General features: G+C 42.6%; 1 protein-coding gene across 1 annotated transcript in view; it reads left to right on the forward strand.

Moving 5' to 3' along the window:
• Nucleotides 1-13,694, forward strand: part of npr1b (natriuretic peptide receptor 1b) — a 69,151-nt gene extending 55,457 nt beyond the window's left edge. The window contains exons 14-22 of the mRNA XM_061881797.1: nt 7-169; nt 230-385; nt 458-626; nt 698-844; nt 927-1,050; nt 1,127-1,195; nt 4,700-4,874; nt 13,007-13,105; nt 13,176-13,694. Coding sequence (XP_061737781.1) covers nt 7-169; nt 230-385; nt 458-626; nt 698-844; nt 927-1,050; nt 1,127-1,195; nt 4,700-4,874; nt 13,007-13,105; nt 13,176-13,321 — 1,248 coding nt within the window. The 3' untranslated portion in view covers nt 13,322-13,694. The remainder of the gene's footprint in view (nt 1-6; nt 170-229; nt 386-457; nt 627-697; nt 845-926; nt 1,051-1,126; nt 1,196-4,699; nt 4,875-13,006; nt 13,106-13,175) is intronic.
• The last annotated feature ends 308 nt before the right edge of the window (nt 13,695-14,002 follow it).

The raw sequence follows: 14,002 nt of genomic DNA on the forward strand, positions 1-14,002 counted from the left end.
TTGCAGGGCATGGTTTTCCTCCACAACAGCGTCATCGTCTCCCATGGGAAACTGAAGTCGTCCAACTGTGTGGTGGACAAGCGCTTCGTGCTGAAGATCACAGACTACGGTCTGAGCAGTCTTCAGGCTGAGAGCCAGTCAGAAAAAGACGCCCATTCTTACTACGCCCGTGAGTTGATGACGGATTTCGCAAAGTGAGCCGTGTCCGACTGTCTTTTTGACCCCGCAGAGAGGCTGTGGATGGCACCTGAACTTCTCCAGATGGACTCTCCTCCTCCTCAGGGGACTCAAAAGGGCGACATCTACAGCTTTGGAATCATCCTCCAGGAGGTGGCGCTACGGCGAGGAGCGTTCTACCTAGAGGGCAACCCACTCAGTCCCAAAGGTGAGGACCAGGTCCTCAATTTAGGTCTGATCCCAGCATGAAGACATTCATTGTTAACTTCCTGTGCTGCAGAGATTGTGGACCGCGTGGTGCTGGGTGAATGGCCGTGTCTCAGACCCACTGTGGACCCTCACAGTCACAGCCCAGAACTGGGTCAGCTGATGCAGCGCTGCTGGGCAGAGGAGCCCACCGAGAGGCCCGAATTCAACCACATCCAAATAATTCTACGCAAGCACAACAAGTAAACAAGCTCAGCAAGACGTTATCCCTCCGCGGCACATCCTCCAACTGTGCGTTTGTGTCTATGTGCAGGGAGTCCAGGACCAACATCCTGGACAACCTGTTGTCCCGGATGGAACAATACGCCAACAACTTGGAAGAGCTGGTGGAAGAACGAACACAAGCTTATCATGAGGAGAAACGCAAAGCCGAAGCGCTCCTCTACCAGATTCTACCGCAGTCAGTACTGGGCATTGTCACAGACCACACAGCAGCACACACTCATAAGTTGTGTGTGTGTGTGTTTGTGCGTTGAGTGCAGCTCGGTGGCGGAGCAGTTAAAACGAGGCGAGACGGTCCAGGCCGAAGCCTTCGACTCGGTCACCATCTACTTCAGCGACATTGTGGGCTTCACCAGCATCTCTGCAGAGAGCACGCCCATGGAGGTGAGCCGTGAGCGGGTCCAGCTAAAGCTCTAGCTCGATTCCCCGTGGGCTAACAAAAGATCTGGTGGCGTTACAGGTGGTGACGCTGCTCAACGACCTGTACACATGTTTCGACGCCATCATAGACAACTTTGACGTTTACAAGGTAAGGCAGCGCACAAAAACACAATGAGTGCACTAGCCAACGTACACTTGGTCTTTTAAGTGCGTAGCCTTCACACTGCGGGGTGCGGTGCAGCAAATTGCAATACACTGTCGGTACTCAGACGGGAGGCGTGGCCGGGGGGGGGCCAAGGGGCGTGGTTAAGAGGGGAGGCGTATATTTACAGATATCCATCCATTTTTCCCACCGCTTATTTACTTTGGGGACGCGGGGGGGGCTGGTGCCTATCTCAGCTGCAATCGGGTGGACGGCGGCGTACACCCTGGACAAGTCGCCACCTCATCGCAGTATGTGTAGAAATCTTTATTTTTCAACAAGTTTTTAGTTATTTTTATATCTTTTTTTCCAAATAGTTCAGGAAAGACCACTACAAATGAGCAATATTTTGCACTGTTATACAATTTAAATGATAATAATGATAAATGGGTTGTACTTGTATAGCGCTTTTCTACCTTCAAGGTACTCAAAGCGCTTTGACACTACTTCCACATTTACCCATTCACACACACATTCACACACTGATGGAGGGAGCTGCCATGCAAGGCGCCAACCAGCACCCATCAGGAGCAAGGGTGAAGTGTCTTGCTCAGGACACAACGGACGTGACGAGGTTGGTTCTAGGTGGGATTTGAACCAGTGACCCTCGGGTTGCGCACGGCCACTCTCCCACTGCGCCACGCCGTCCCTAATGAATCAGAAACTGATGACATAGTGCTGTATTTTACTTGTTTATCTTTTTTTTTTTTCAACCAAAAATGCTTTGCTCTGAATAAGGGGTACTGGAATTTAAAAAATGTGTATATATATATATATATATATATATATATATATATATATATATATATATATATATATATATATACATATATATATATATATACATATATATATATATATATACATATATATATAAGTGTACAAATGTATATGTTTGATTTAAATGTTAAACTGTATATGAGACGTGTGCTACATATATGTTGCTTATATATTGCTTAAAAAAAAGTAATATAAGTGAAGCATGTTTTAGATTTTATATATTTTTGAATCTTGTTCTTGTTGTGATGGGGTAGGTTTATATAAGCGTTGCTTCAACCTACACCCTTTCGGCTCAATCATTGCTCAAATGAGTGTTTTTTTTGTTTTCCTTTTTTTTGTTGTTGTTCTTTGTTTTATGTGAAGATTGCCAAAATAAATAAATAAATAAATAAATAAAATAAATAAAAAATGTTCACAGGGGGTTCAACTCGGAAAAAAGGTTGAGAACCACTGCTCTAAAAGTAGATGTTATTGTCACACATGCATGCACAGTAGATGGCAGTATTGTCCTGTTTAAGAGTTTCACAACATTGCTGTTTACGGTAGACGAAAATGTGACTGCTGTTGTTGTGTGTTGTTAACGCGCTGGGAGGACGTTAATGAGATTGCCTAACAATAAACCCACATAAGAAACCAAAAACACGCCCTCGATCATTGTACAGCTATAACGTCATTGGGCAGGCACTCTGTTTATATTGTGGGAAAGCGGACGTGAAAACAGGCTGTCGACACGTCACTCGGGTCCGCATGGAGCTAGAGGGGGTGTGACCCCTGCTCTAGGCCCTCGGACCCAGAATTAAAACCTCATGCTTGCCCTGGTTAAGCCGGAGGAAGTGTTTTGACATCCAAGATGTAATATCTGAACTACATTTAAAAAGTGCATCAATTGATCTTGTGAATGTAATCACGTGTGTCAGCAGCACAACTGATGACACCGCCGAGAGGGAGCGTGTACAAATTAAAAGGAACGGGGCCTAAATCTGACCCTTGGGGAACACCACCACATCAAACCGTATCAACTAGCTTAAAGAGCAACATCATTACGACGGTGTTTTAAAATCGCTTTGAAAGCCGCCCGCTGCTAAAGAAGCTGCCCGAAAGTGAGGCCGCAAAAAAGGTGTTTGAATCTATAAATAATAGATATAAAATAAGTTAATCAGATATCAGTATCGTTCTTGAGAAGCAGGAAGTTAAATGGGGCAAAAAAAGTATTTAGTCAGCCACCCATTGTGCAAGTTCTCCCACTTAAAATGATGACAGAGGTCTGTAATTTTCATCATAGGTACACTTCAACTGTGAGAGACAGAATGTGAAAAAAATCCTGTAATTCACATTGTAGGAATTTTAAAGAATTTATTTGTAAATTATGGTGGAAAATAAGTATTTGGTCACTTCGAACAAGGAAGATCTCTGGCTTTCTCAGACCTGTAACTTCTTCTTTAAGAAGCTCTTCTGTCCTCCACTCGTTACCTGTATTAATGGCACTTGTTTGAACTCGTTATCCGTATAAAAGACACCTGTCCACAGCTTCAAACAGTCAGACTCCAAACTCCACTGTGGCCAAGACCAAAGAGCTGTCGAAGGACACCAGGAAAAGAATTGTAGACCTGCACCAGACTGGGAAGAGTGAATCTACAATAGGCAAGCAGCTTGGTGTGAAAAAATCAACTGTGGGAGCAATTATCAGAAAATGGAAGACATACAAGACCACTGGTAATCTCCCTCGATCTGGGGCTCCACACAAGATCTCATTCCGTGGGGTCAAAATGATCATGAGAACGGTGAGCAAAAATCCCAGAACCACACAGGGGGACCTGGTGAATGACCAGCAGAGAGCTGGGACCAAATTAACAAAGATTACCATCAGTAACACACTACGCCGACAGGGAATCAAATCCTGCAGTGCCAGAGGTGTCCCCCTGCTTAAGCTAGTGCATGTCCAGGCCCGTCTGAAGTTTGCCAGAGAGCTCTAGCATGATACAGCAGAGGATTGGGAGAATGTCATGTGGTTAGATGAAACCAAAATAGAACTTTTTGGTATAAACTCAACTCGTCGTGTTTGGAGGAAGAAGAATACTGAGTTGCATCCCAAGAACACCCACCTACTGTGAAGCATGGGGAGCTGGAAACATCATGCTTTGGGTCTGTTTTTCTGCTAAGGGGACAGGACGATTGATCCGTGTTAAGGAAAGAATGAATGGGGCCATGTATCGTGAGATTTGGAGCCAAAATCTCCTTCCATCAGTGAGGAATGGTTGACCAAATACTTATTTTCCACCATAATTTACAAATAAATTATTTAAAATTCCTACAATGTGAATTCCTGGATTTTTTTTTCACATTCTGTCTCTCACAGTTGAAGTGTACCTATGATGAAAATAACAGACCTCTGTCATTTTTCTAAGTGGGAGAACTTGCACAATCGGTGGCTGACTAAATACTTTTTTGCCCCACTGTATTTGTTGAGGGTTGAAAAAAAAACAAAAAACATTGCGCCCCCTTAGTTACACTATCTTTCCGCTGTTCTTTACAGCTATTTGCTCTTTGTTTACGCTCTCTGGACACCCCCGGTACTGCACTCTCAATGGTTACACAGTGTACTTACTGAAGTGTACTGATGCAAGTATGCCATTCAAGACAAGGAGTTTATAACACAACTGGCGCCACCAGGTGGAGACCATCGGAGACGCGTACATGGTGGTCTCGGGGCTGCCGGTGAGGAACGGCAAGCTGCACGGCCGGGAGGTGGCGCGCATGGCCCTCGCCCTGCTGGACGCCGTCAGCAGCTTCAAGATCCGCCATCGACCTGACGAGCAGCTTAAGCTGAGGATCGGCGTCCACAGCGGTCAGTTTTACAAAACACACACACACGAGTCAAACAAGTTTGACCTGTATCTGGTATTTAAACACAGTGTTACTGTTCAAACTGTGTGTATTGTCGCATGGCCAAAAATACTATATATACTGCTTTGGCCCGATACCGAGCACCTATGTGGGATTGATGACAACGTTCAATCTTTACATTCATTTTTGGAAAATCAATCCTATTGTTGTTCATTTTATGGCGAGTTTACATAAATGTCACAAATCATTTAGTCTATAAATAACAAAGCCTGATCAAGCTCTAATGTCACAATTATCTTGACTTTCAAGGCCTACTGAAATGAGATGTTCTTATTTAAACGGGGATAGCAGGTCCATTCTATGTGTCATACTTGATCATTTGGCGATATTGCCATATTTTTGCTGAAAGGATTTAGTAGAGAACATCGACGATAAAGTTCGCAACTTTTGGTCGCTAATAAAAAAGCCTTGCCTGTACCGGAAGTAGCAGACGATGACGTCACCGGTGTGATGGCTCCTCACATCCTCACATTGTTTATAATGGGAGCCTCCAACAAAAAGAGCTATTCGGATCGAGAAAACGACAATTTCCCCATTAATTTGAGCGAGGGTGAAAGATTCGCGGATGAGGATATTGATAGCGGAGGACTAGAAAAAATAAAAAAATTAAGTTGTGAGCGGTTCAGATGTTTTTAGACACATTTACTAGGATAATTCTGGGAAATCCCTTATCTTTTTATGGTGTTGCTAGTGTTTTAGTGAGTTTAATTGTCAGGTTCAAACACTGATGACATCTATTATAACGAGACAAAAGACAAGGAATCAAACAGCGACTGAGTTAAATTTGGACTCAAGTTTGAGGAGAGACACGGCCTGGTACTGTCTGTACCATTCCTGCACCATGCTCTCCCCCAAGACCGTGCTCCTCTTTCTTTATTTGATATTCACCCCCTCCTTCCCACAGCTGCTTCCTCAAGGAAGTTGGTCGTGACTAGCTTTGCCTTCGGTTCCCGAACACTTCAAAGAAATTCCTATAAAATTGTTCAAAGAGGGTCCCATAAAAAAACAAAGAAAGAGTTCGTAAAAATACTTGAAAGAGTGCCTGTGGAAGTTGGGCAGATTCTGCCATCTGTCCGCCCGGAAGACCAGCATTCTTCTTGGGAAGCTCTAGCATTGTGTTTTCTCGCCAGGAACACAATGTAATACAAAGTCTTATTTGATAATTTACACAGAATTTTTCTGACATTAATAGTACCTGATAGTCGGAGGGGTGTGTCCACGGGTGTCTTGACGCCAGTCTCTGAGGGAATTAGTCACGGCAGCAGCAGCACGACAGAAGCTCCGCTGATCTCCGGTAAGAGGCGACATATTACCACAATTTTTCACCGAAAACTGCCGGTCGACCAGTAGTCGCGATCCATGTTCGCTTGACCGCTCTGATCCATAGTAAAGCTTCACCTTCGGGAATTTTAAACAAGGAAACACCGTGTGTTTGTGTGGCTAAAGGCTAAAAGCTTCCCACCTCCATCTTTCTACTTTGACTTCTCCATTATTAATTGAATAAATTGTAAAAGATTCAGCAACACATGTCCAGAATACTGTCTAATTATGCGATGAAAAGAGACGACTTTTAGCCGCAAGTGGTGCTGCACTAGTATGTCCCCTCCAACTTGAGATGTCACGCACACATGTCATCATTCCGCGACGTTTTCAACAAGAAACTCCGCGGGAAATTTAAAATTGTAATTTAGTAAACTGAAAAGGCCGTATTGGCATGTGTTGCAATGTTAATATTTCATCATTGATATATAAACTATCAGACTGCGTGGTCGCTAGTAGTGGGTTTCATTAGGCTTTTAAGCACAATGCACACGAGCGAATGAAGGGCATACTTACTCAACAGCCATACATGTCACACTAAGGGTGGCAATATGAACAATGCCAACACTGTCATAAATATGTGCCATAAAGTGAAACTCCACTAAGCAACAACGACAAACACATTTTGGAAGAATTTTTGCACCGCAACATAAACACTACAGAAGAAATTCCCAGAATTCCCTGCAGCGCCAACTCTTCCGGGATGCTACAATACAAACAAAAGCCATTGGTGGATCTACACTTAACATCCACTGTAACGATACCACGTACAATAGCGTATCTAGTCGATACTACTATGAGCGTTAACGAATCTTCTTTCTTTTTATTTTCATTTTATTTATATTATGTTTATAAACTCAGGAAATACGTCCCTGGACACATGAGGACTCAGAACACGGGTCGGAAACTTTTTGGGCTGAGAAAGCCATACAAGCCAAATATTTTTAAATGTATTTCCGTGAGAGCCATATCATTTTATTTTATTTTTAACACTGAATACAACTAAATGCATGCATTTTTAAGTAAGACCAACATTTTTAGAGGATAATAAGTCTCTTATTATTTTTAATAACATTGTTATTCTGAAGCTAAACAACGAATAAAATACTTCTTACCATTATTGTGACTTCTTGAACTTCATGGGTGACATTGTTATCACCAGGAAGGATGAGATCACCTACCTAGGTTCCATTCTAGAGGCTAATCTTTCCTGTGATAAAATGGCAACCAAGGTGATCAAAAAGGTCAACCAAAGAACGAGATTCCTCTACAGAATCTCCTCTTTGGTCAACAAAAACACCTTGAGGATTCTAGCGGGAACTCTCATTCAACCCTTCTTCGATTACGCTTGCACCTCCTGGTACCCCAGCACCTCCAAAATCCTCAAATCTAGACTCCACAAATATCCCAGAATAAGCTAATCCGGTTACTTTTAGACCTCCACCCCTGATCACACCTCAATCCAACCCACTTCTCCAAAGTGGGCTGGCTCAGGGTGGAGGACAGAGTAAAACAACTTGCACTGAGCCTAGTCTATAAAATCCGCTACACCTCCTTGATACCGAAGTACATGTCAAATTACTTCCTTAGCGTAAATGACCGCCATAACCACAACACCAGGGGGAGCTCCACAAACCACGTTAAACCCAGATTTCGATCTAACAAAGGTCTTAACTCATTCTCTTTCTATGCCACATCAATGTGGAATGCACTCCCAACAGGTGTAAAAGTAAGTGCATCTCTATATTCCTTCAAAACCGCTCTAAAACAACACCTCCAGGCAACTTCAACACTTTACTAATACCCTCCTCCTTTCACATCCCATCTCCCCGGATTATAAACAACTCAAATGTACTTCTAATGTATATACTTGTTCTTATGCTATCTGAACTCACTATGTTCTCTGCTGGCTGTACATATCCTACTAAATAAGACCTACACTGTTTCAATGTCCACATTTCTCTGTTGATGCAATTGTTGATGACTGAAGTACTGATATCAACCGAAGCTCCTCATCCCACCCCCCGGATTGTAAATAATGTAAATAATTCAATGTACATACTATGATGATTAACTTGTGTGATGACTGTATTATGTTGATAGTATATATTTGTACCATGAATTGATTAACGTGGACCCCGACTTAAACAAGTTGAAAAACTTATTCGAGTGTTACCATTTAGTGGTCAATTATACGGAATATGTACTGTACTGTGCAATCTACTAATAAAAGTATCAATCAATCAATCAATGAACAGGTGCGGTAGAAACCGGATGGATGGGTTGAAATGCATGAGAATGGTTTATATTCAGACCGTTATTTTTAACACTGTGATTACTAGCGGAGTTATTCATTACTTATCGTGTTAAGCAATGTCAGCTAAGATGTATCTGACAGCCAGGTGCAGTCATCAAAAGAGCCACATCTGGCTCTAGAGCCATAGGTTCCCTACCCCTGACTTAGAATATGACCAATGTATGATCCTGTAGCTACTTGGTATCGGATGGATACCCAAATTTGTGGTATCATCCAAAACTAATGTATAGTATCAAACAACAGAAGAATAAGCGATTATCACATTTGAACAGAAGTGTAGATTGAACATGTTAAAAGAGAAAGTAGGCAGATATTAACAGTAAATGAACAAGTTTCTACCACTTGTCCTTAATAATGTTGACAAAATAATAGAATTATAAATGACACAATGTTACTGCATATGTCAGCAGCTAAATTAGGAGCCGTTGTTTGTTTACTTACTACTAAAAGACAAGTTGTGTCGTATGTTCACTATTTTATTTAAGGACAAACTTTCAATAAGAAACATGTTTAAAGGCCTACTGAGATGAGATTTTCTTATTTAAACAGGGATAGCAGGTCCATTCTATGTGTCATACTTGATCATTTGGCGATATTGCCATATTTTTGCTGAAAGGATTTAGTAGAAAACATCCACGATAAAGTTTGCAACTTTAGGTCGCTAATAAAAAAGCCTTGCCTTTACCGGAAGTAGCAGACGATGTCCGCGTGACATCACGGGTTGTAGGGCTCCTCACATCCTCACATTGTTTACAATCATAGCCAGCAGCAGTTAGAGCTATTCGGACCGAGGAGGCGACAATTTCCCCATTAATGTGAGCGAGGATGAAAGATTCGTGGATGAGGAAATTTAGAGTGAAAGACTACAACAACAACAAAAAAAGGCGATTGCAGTGAGATCGATTCAGATGTTATAAGACACATTTCCTAGGATAATTCTGGAAAATCCCTTATCTGTCTATTGTGTTGCTAGTGTTTTAGTGAGTTAAATAGTACTTTAAAGTCGGAGGGGTGTGGCCACGGGTGTGTTGACGCCAGAGTCTCTAAGAGAAGTCACGGCAGCTGCAGGAGGTCGCTGGCTCCGCTGATCTCCGGTAGGAGGCTACTTTTTACCTCAATTTTCTCACCGAAAACTGCCGGTTGACGTGGTCGGATCCATGTTCGCTTGACCGCTCTGATCCATAGTAAAGCTTCACCTCCGGGAATTTTAAACAAGGAAAGTGTTGGCAGTGTTGGCATTGTTGATATGCCACCTTTAGTGTGAGATGTATGGCTGTTGAGTAAGTATGCTCTTCATTCGCTCGTGTGCATTGTGCTTGAAAGCCTATTGAAACCCACTACTAGCGACCACGCAGTCTGATAGTTTATATATCAATGATGAAATATTAACATTGCAACACATGCCAATACGGCCTTTTTAGTTTACTAAATTACAATTTTAAATTTCCTGCGGAGTTTCCTGTTGAAAAGGTCGTGGAATGATGACGCGTGTTTGTGACGTTATTGGTTGGAGGGGACATATTAGCTCAGCACCACTTGCGGCTAAAAGTCGTCTCTTTTCAAAGCGCAATTACACAGTATTTTGGACATCTGTGTTGCTGAATCTTGGGCAATTTGTTCAATTAATAATGGAGAAGTCAAAGTAGAAAGATGGGGGAGAGAAGCTTTTAGCCTTTAGCCACACAAACACACAGTGTTTCCTTGTTTAAAATACCTGGAGGTGAAGCTTTACTATGGATCAGAGCGGTCAAGCGAACATGGATCCCGACTACATGTCAACCGGCAGTTTTCGTTGAGAAAATTGTGGTAATAAGTCACCTCTTACCGGAGATCAGCGGAGCCAGCGACCTCCTGCAGCTGCCGTGACTTCTCTTAGAGACTCTGGCGTCAAAACACCCGTGGTCACACCCCTCCGACTTTAAGGTACTATTTAACTCACTAAAACACTAGCAACAAAATAGGCAGATAAGGGATTTTCCAGAATTATCCTAGGAAATGTGTCTTATAACATCTGAATCGATCTCACTGCAATCGCCTTTTTGTTGTTGTTGTTGTAGTCTTTCACTCTAAATTTCCTCATCCACGAATCTTTCATCTTCGCTCACATTAATGGGGAAATTGTCGCCTTCTCGGTCCGAATAGCTCTAACTGCTGCTGGCTATGATTGTAAACAATGTGAGGATGTGAGGAGCCCTACAACCCGTGATGTCACGCGGACATCGTCTGCTACTTCCGGTAAAGGCAAGGCTTTTTTATTAGCGACCTAAAGTTGCGAACTTTATCGTGGATGTTCTCTACTAAATCCTTTCAGCAAAAATATGGCAATATCGCCAAATGATCAAGTATGACACATAGAATGGACCTGCTATCCCCGTTTAAATAAGAAAATCTCATTTCAGTAGGCCTTTAAACATGTTTCTTATTGAAAGTTTGTCCTTAAATAAAATATTGAACATATGAGAAAACTTGTCTTTTAGTAGTAAGTAAACCAACAAAGGCTCCTAATTTAGTCTGCTGAACAATGCAGTAACATCCATCCAGCAACACTAGAAAGATAAGGGATTTCCCAGAATTATCCTAGTAAATGTGTCTAAAAACATCTGAATCACTCCCAATGCAATCGCTTTTTTTTTTAACTTTATTTTTTTGTAGTCTTACATTATAAATTTCCTCATCCACGAATCTTTCATCCTCGCTCAAATTAATAGGGAAATTGTCGCTTTCTCGGTCCGAATAGCTCTTGCTGCTGGAGGCTCACATTATAAACAATGTGAGGATGTGAGGAGGCCTCACACCGGTGATGTCATCGTCTGCTACATCTGGTAAAGGCAAGGCCTTTTTATTAGCGACCTAAAGTTGCGAACTTTGTCGTCGATGTTCTCTAGTAAATCCTTTCAGCAAAAATATAGCAATATCGCGAAATGACCAAGTATGACACATAGAATGGACCTGCTATCCCCGTTTAAATAAGAAAATGGGGGGCGGCATAGCTCGGTTGGTAGAGTGGCCGTGCCAGCAACTTGAGGGTTGCAGGTTCGATTCCCGCTTGTGCCATCCTAGTCACTGCCGTTGTGTCCTTGGGCAAGACACTTTACCCACCTGCTCCCAGTGCCACCCACACTGGTTTAAATGTAACTTAGATATTGGGTGTCACGATGTAAAGCGCTTTGAGTCACTTGAGAAAAGCGCTATATAAATATAATTCACATTCACAAAATTCACAAAATCTCATTTCAGTAGGCCTTTAATGTACACTAAGATTTTTTTTGTAAAAAACAAAAAACAAAACAAAAATAAGCCAATAATGACATTTTTTGTGGTTGCCTTTTATTTAGAAAAGTACCGAAATACTTTTGGTACCAGTATGTGTCATTTGTTGGTATTTTACTTGGTAAAATGTTTGATCCGCACGCTGTGCATGTTATTATTTTTACGTTTGTAACGTGCTTTATTTATTACAGTTTTCACGGTGAATTTGAAGGGAGAGGAAGCCTTCAAATAAATCAGTTCAAGAAAGCCATTGTGTCTGTGCTATTTGGAGGGAGTTACACTTTCTAACCTCACTAGTGCCTTGCATCATCTATATTAGATATATAAGAACGGGCGGGTGTGGGTTTGATGAAATGTTGGTTCGGGTGGGTGGCGGGTGGATGACGACTTTACTGATCGGGGTTGCGGATGATATAATTGCCTATCCGCGCATCTCTAATATATATATATATATATATATATATATATATATATATATATATATATAAATATCGATTTCTTAGGTCACTGCATTTCGATGCTGGGTGCGATTCCTTTGCCTTCTAAAGTGCAAGCGGTAGAAGATTTTCCTCATAACCTCCACTATTACGGCACTGCAGGGGTTTTTGGGCATGATTATTTTTTATAATCGGTTCATTCCTCGCGCAGACTGATTGACTATGATTCAAATTCAGGGACGGCGTGGCGCAGTGGAAGAGTGGCCGTGCGCAACCCGAGGGTCCGTGGTTCAGTCCCCACCTAGTACCAACCTCGTCACGTCCGTTGTGTCCTGTGCAAGACACTTCACCCTTGCTCCTGATGGGTGCTGGTTGGCGCCTTGCATGGCAGCTCCCTCCCATCAGTGTGTGAATGTGTGTGTGAATGGGTAAATGTGGAAGTAGCGTCAAAGCGCTTTGAGTACCTTGAATGTAGAAAAGCGCTATACAAGTACAACCCATTTATTATTTATTATTTATTTACCAGTAACAAAATGTTGGTATCGGGACAACACTAATACACACACACACTGGCAGAAATGTAGATCGGCGCCTATGGGTACTTCTGCATGGTTTATAATGAACACTTAGGCCTACTTCGCTACTTGGAGAGCCAAGTCTTTTCTTAGGTGTTACTTGCTTTGAGAAAATGTGGTTTTCAAAATAAGAGTCCTGCTTGTGTGTGTGTAGGTCCGGTGTGTGCGGGTGTGGTGGGCCTGAAGATGCCTCGTTACTGTCTGTTTGGTGACACGGTCAACACCTCGTCCAGGATGGAGTCCAGCGGAGAAGGTGAACACATGACATTTGTGATGTTGCCACGTTGACCCACGCCTGTCTGTGTGTGTGTGTGCGCGCGCAGCTTTGAAGATCCACGTGTCGTCCGCCACCTGCGACGTCCTGCAGGAGTTCGGCTGCTTCCAGCTGGAGCTGAGAGGCGACGTGCAAGTCAAAGGCAAAGGAAAGATGACCACCTATTGGCTGCTGGGAGAGATCAGCAGCCAATGAATGGAAGAAAGCGGGACCATGCCGTCATCACGAACATGAACGTTCGCCTCCCCACCGCCCCCCATCTTATCCCGATTGGAGCAGTGAGCAGCTTTGTCCACTAGATGGGGGTGTTGTCACGTCTGCAGCAGCAACGCCCTGCCAGGTTCTAAGGTCAAACAAACAACGACGTCATCTCAACCACACACTTTTGAGTACACTATGTTCTCTAAATGTTGTAGTACTGTCCCAAATACATGACTGTTGTACACGCATCCATCATGATATTCACCTTCTTCTGTCCACTACTGTACTTTCCATCGCTATGACAGACCACCTCAAAAACGGATCGGAAGTTTTCCCAAATTAAAGCTATGAACGTTAAAACACTGAATATTAACATATGGAAATCACTCCTCGATGACCCACGTTAAAATACAGCAGTGTTGCAGGCCTAAGTACTCATTAAAAACAAAGCAGAGGTTTTATTTAAAGGCCTACTGAAATCAATCAATCAATCAATCAATGTTTACTTATATAGCCCTAAATCACTAGTGTCTCAAAGGGCTGCACAAACCACTACGACATCCTTGGTAGGCCCACATAAGGGCAAGGAAAACTCACACCCAGTGGGACATCGGTGACAATAATGACCCAGTGGGACGTCGGTGACAATGATGACTATGAGAACCTTGGAGAGGA

This window comes from Nerophis ophidion, linkage group LG21 (genome assembly GCF_033978795.1).
Source record: "Nerophis ophidion isolate RoL-2023_Sa linkage group LG21, RoL_Noph_v1.0, whole genome shotgun sequence".
In the NCBI taxonomy this organism is placed as follows: domain Eukaryota; kingdom Metazoa; phylum Chordata; class Actinopteri; order Syngnathiformes; family Syngnathidae; genus Nerophis; species Nerophis ophidion.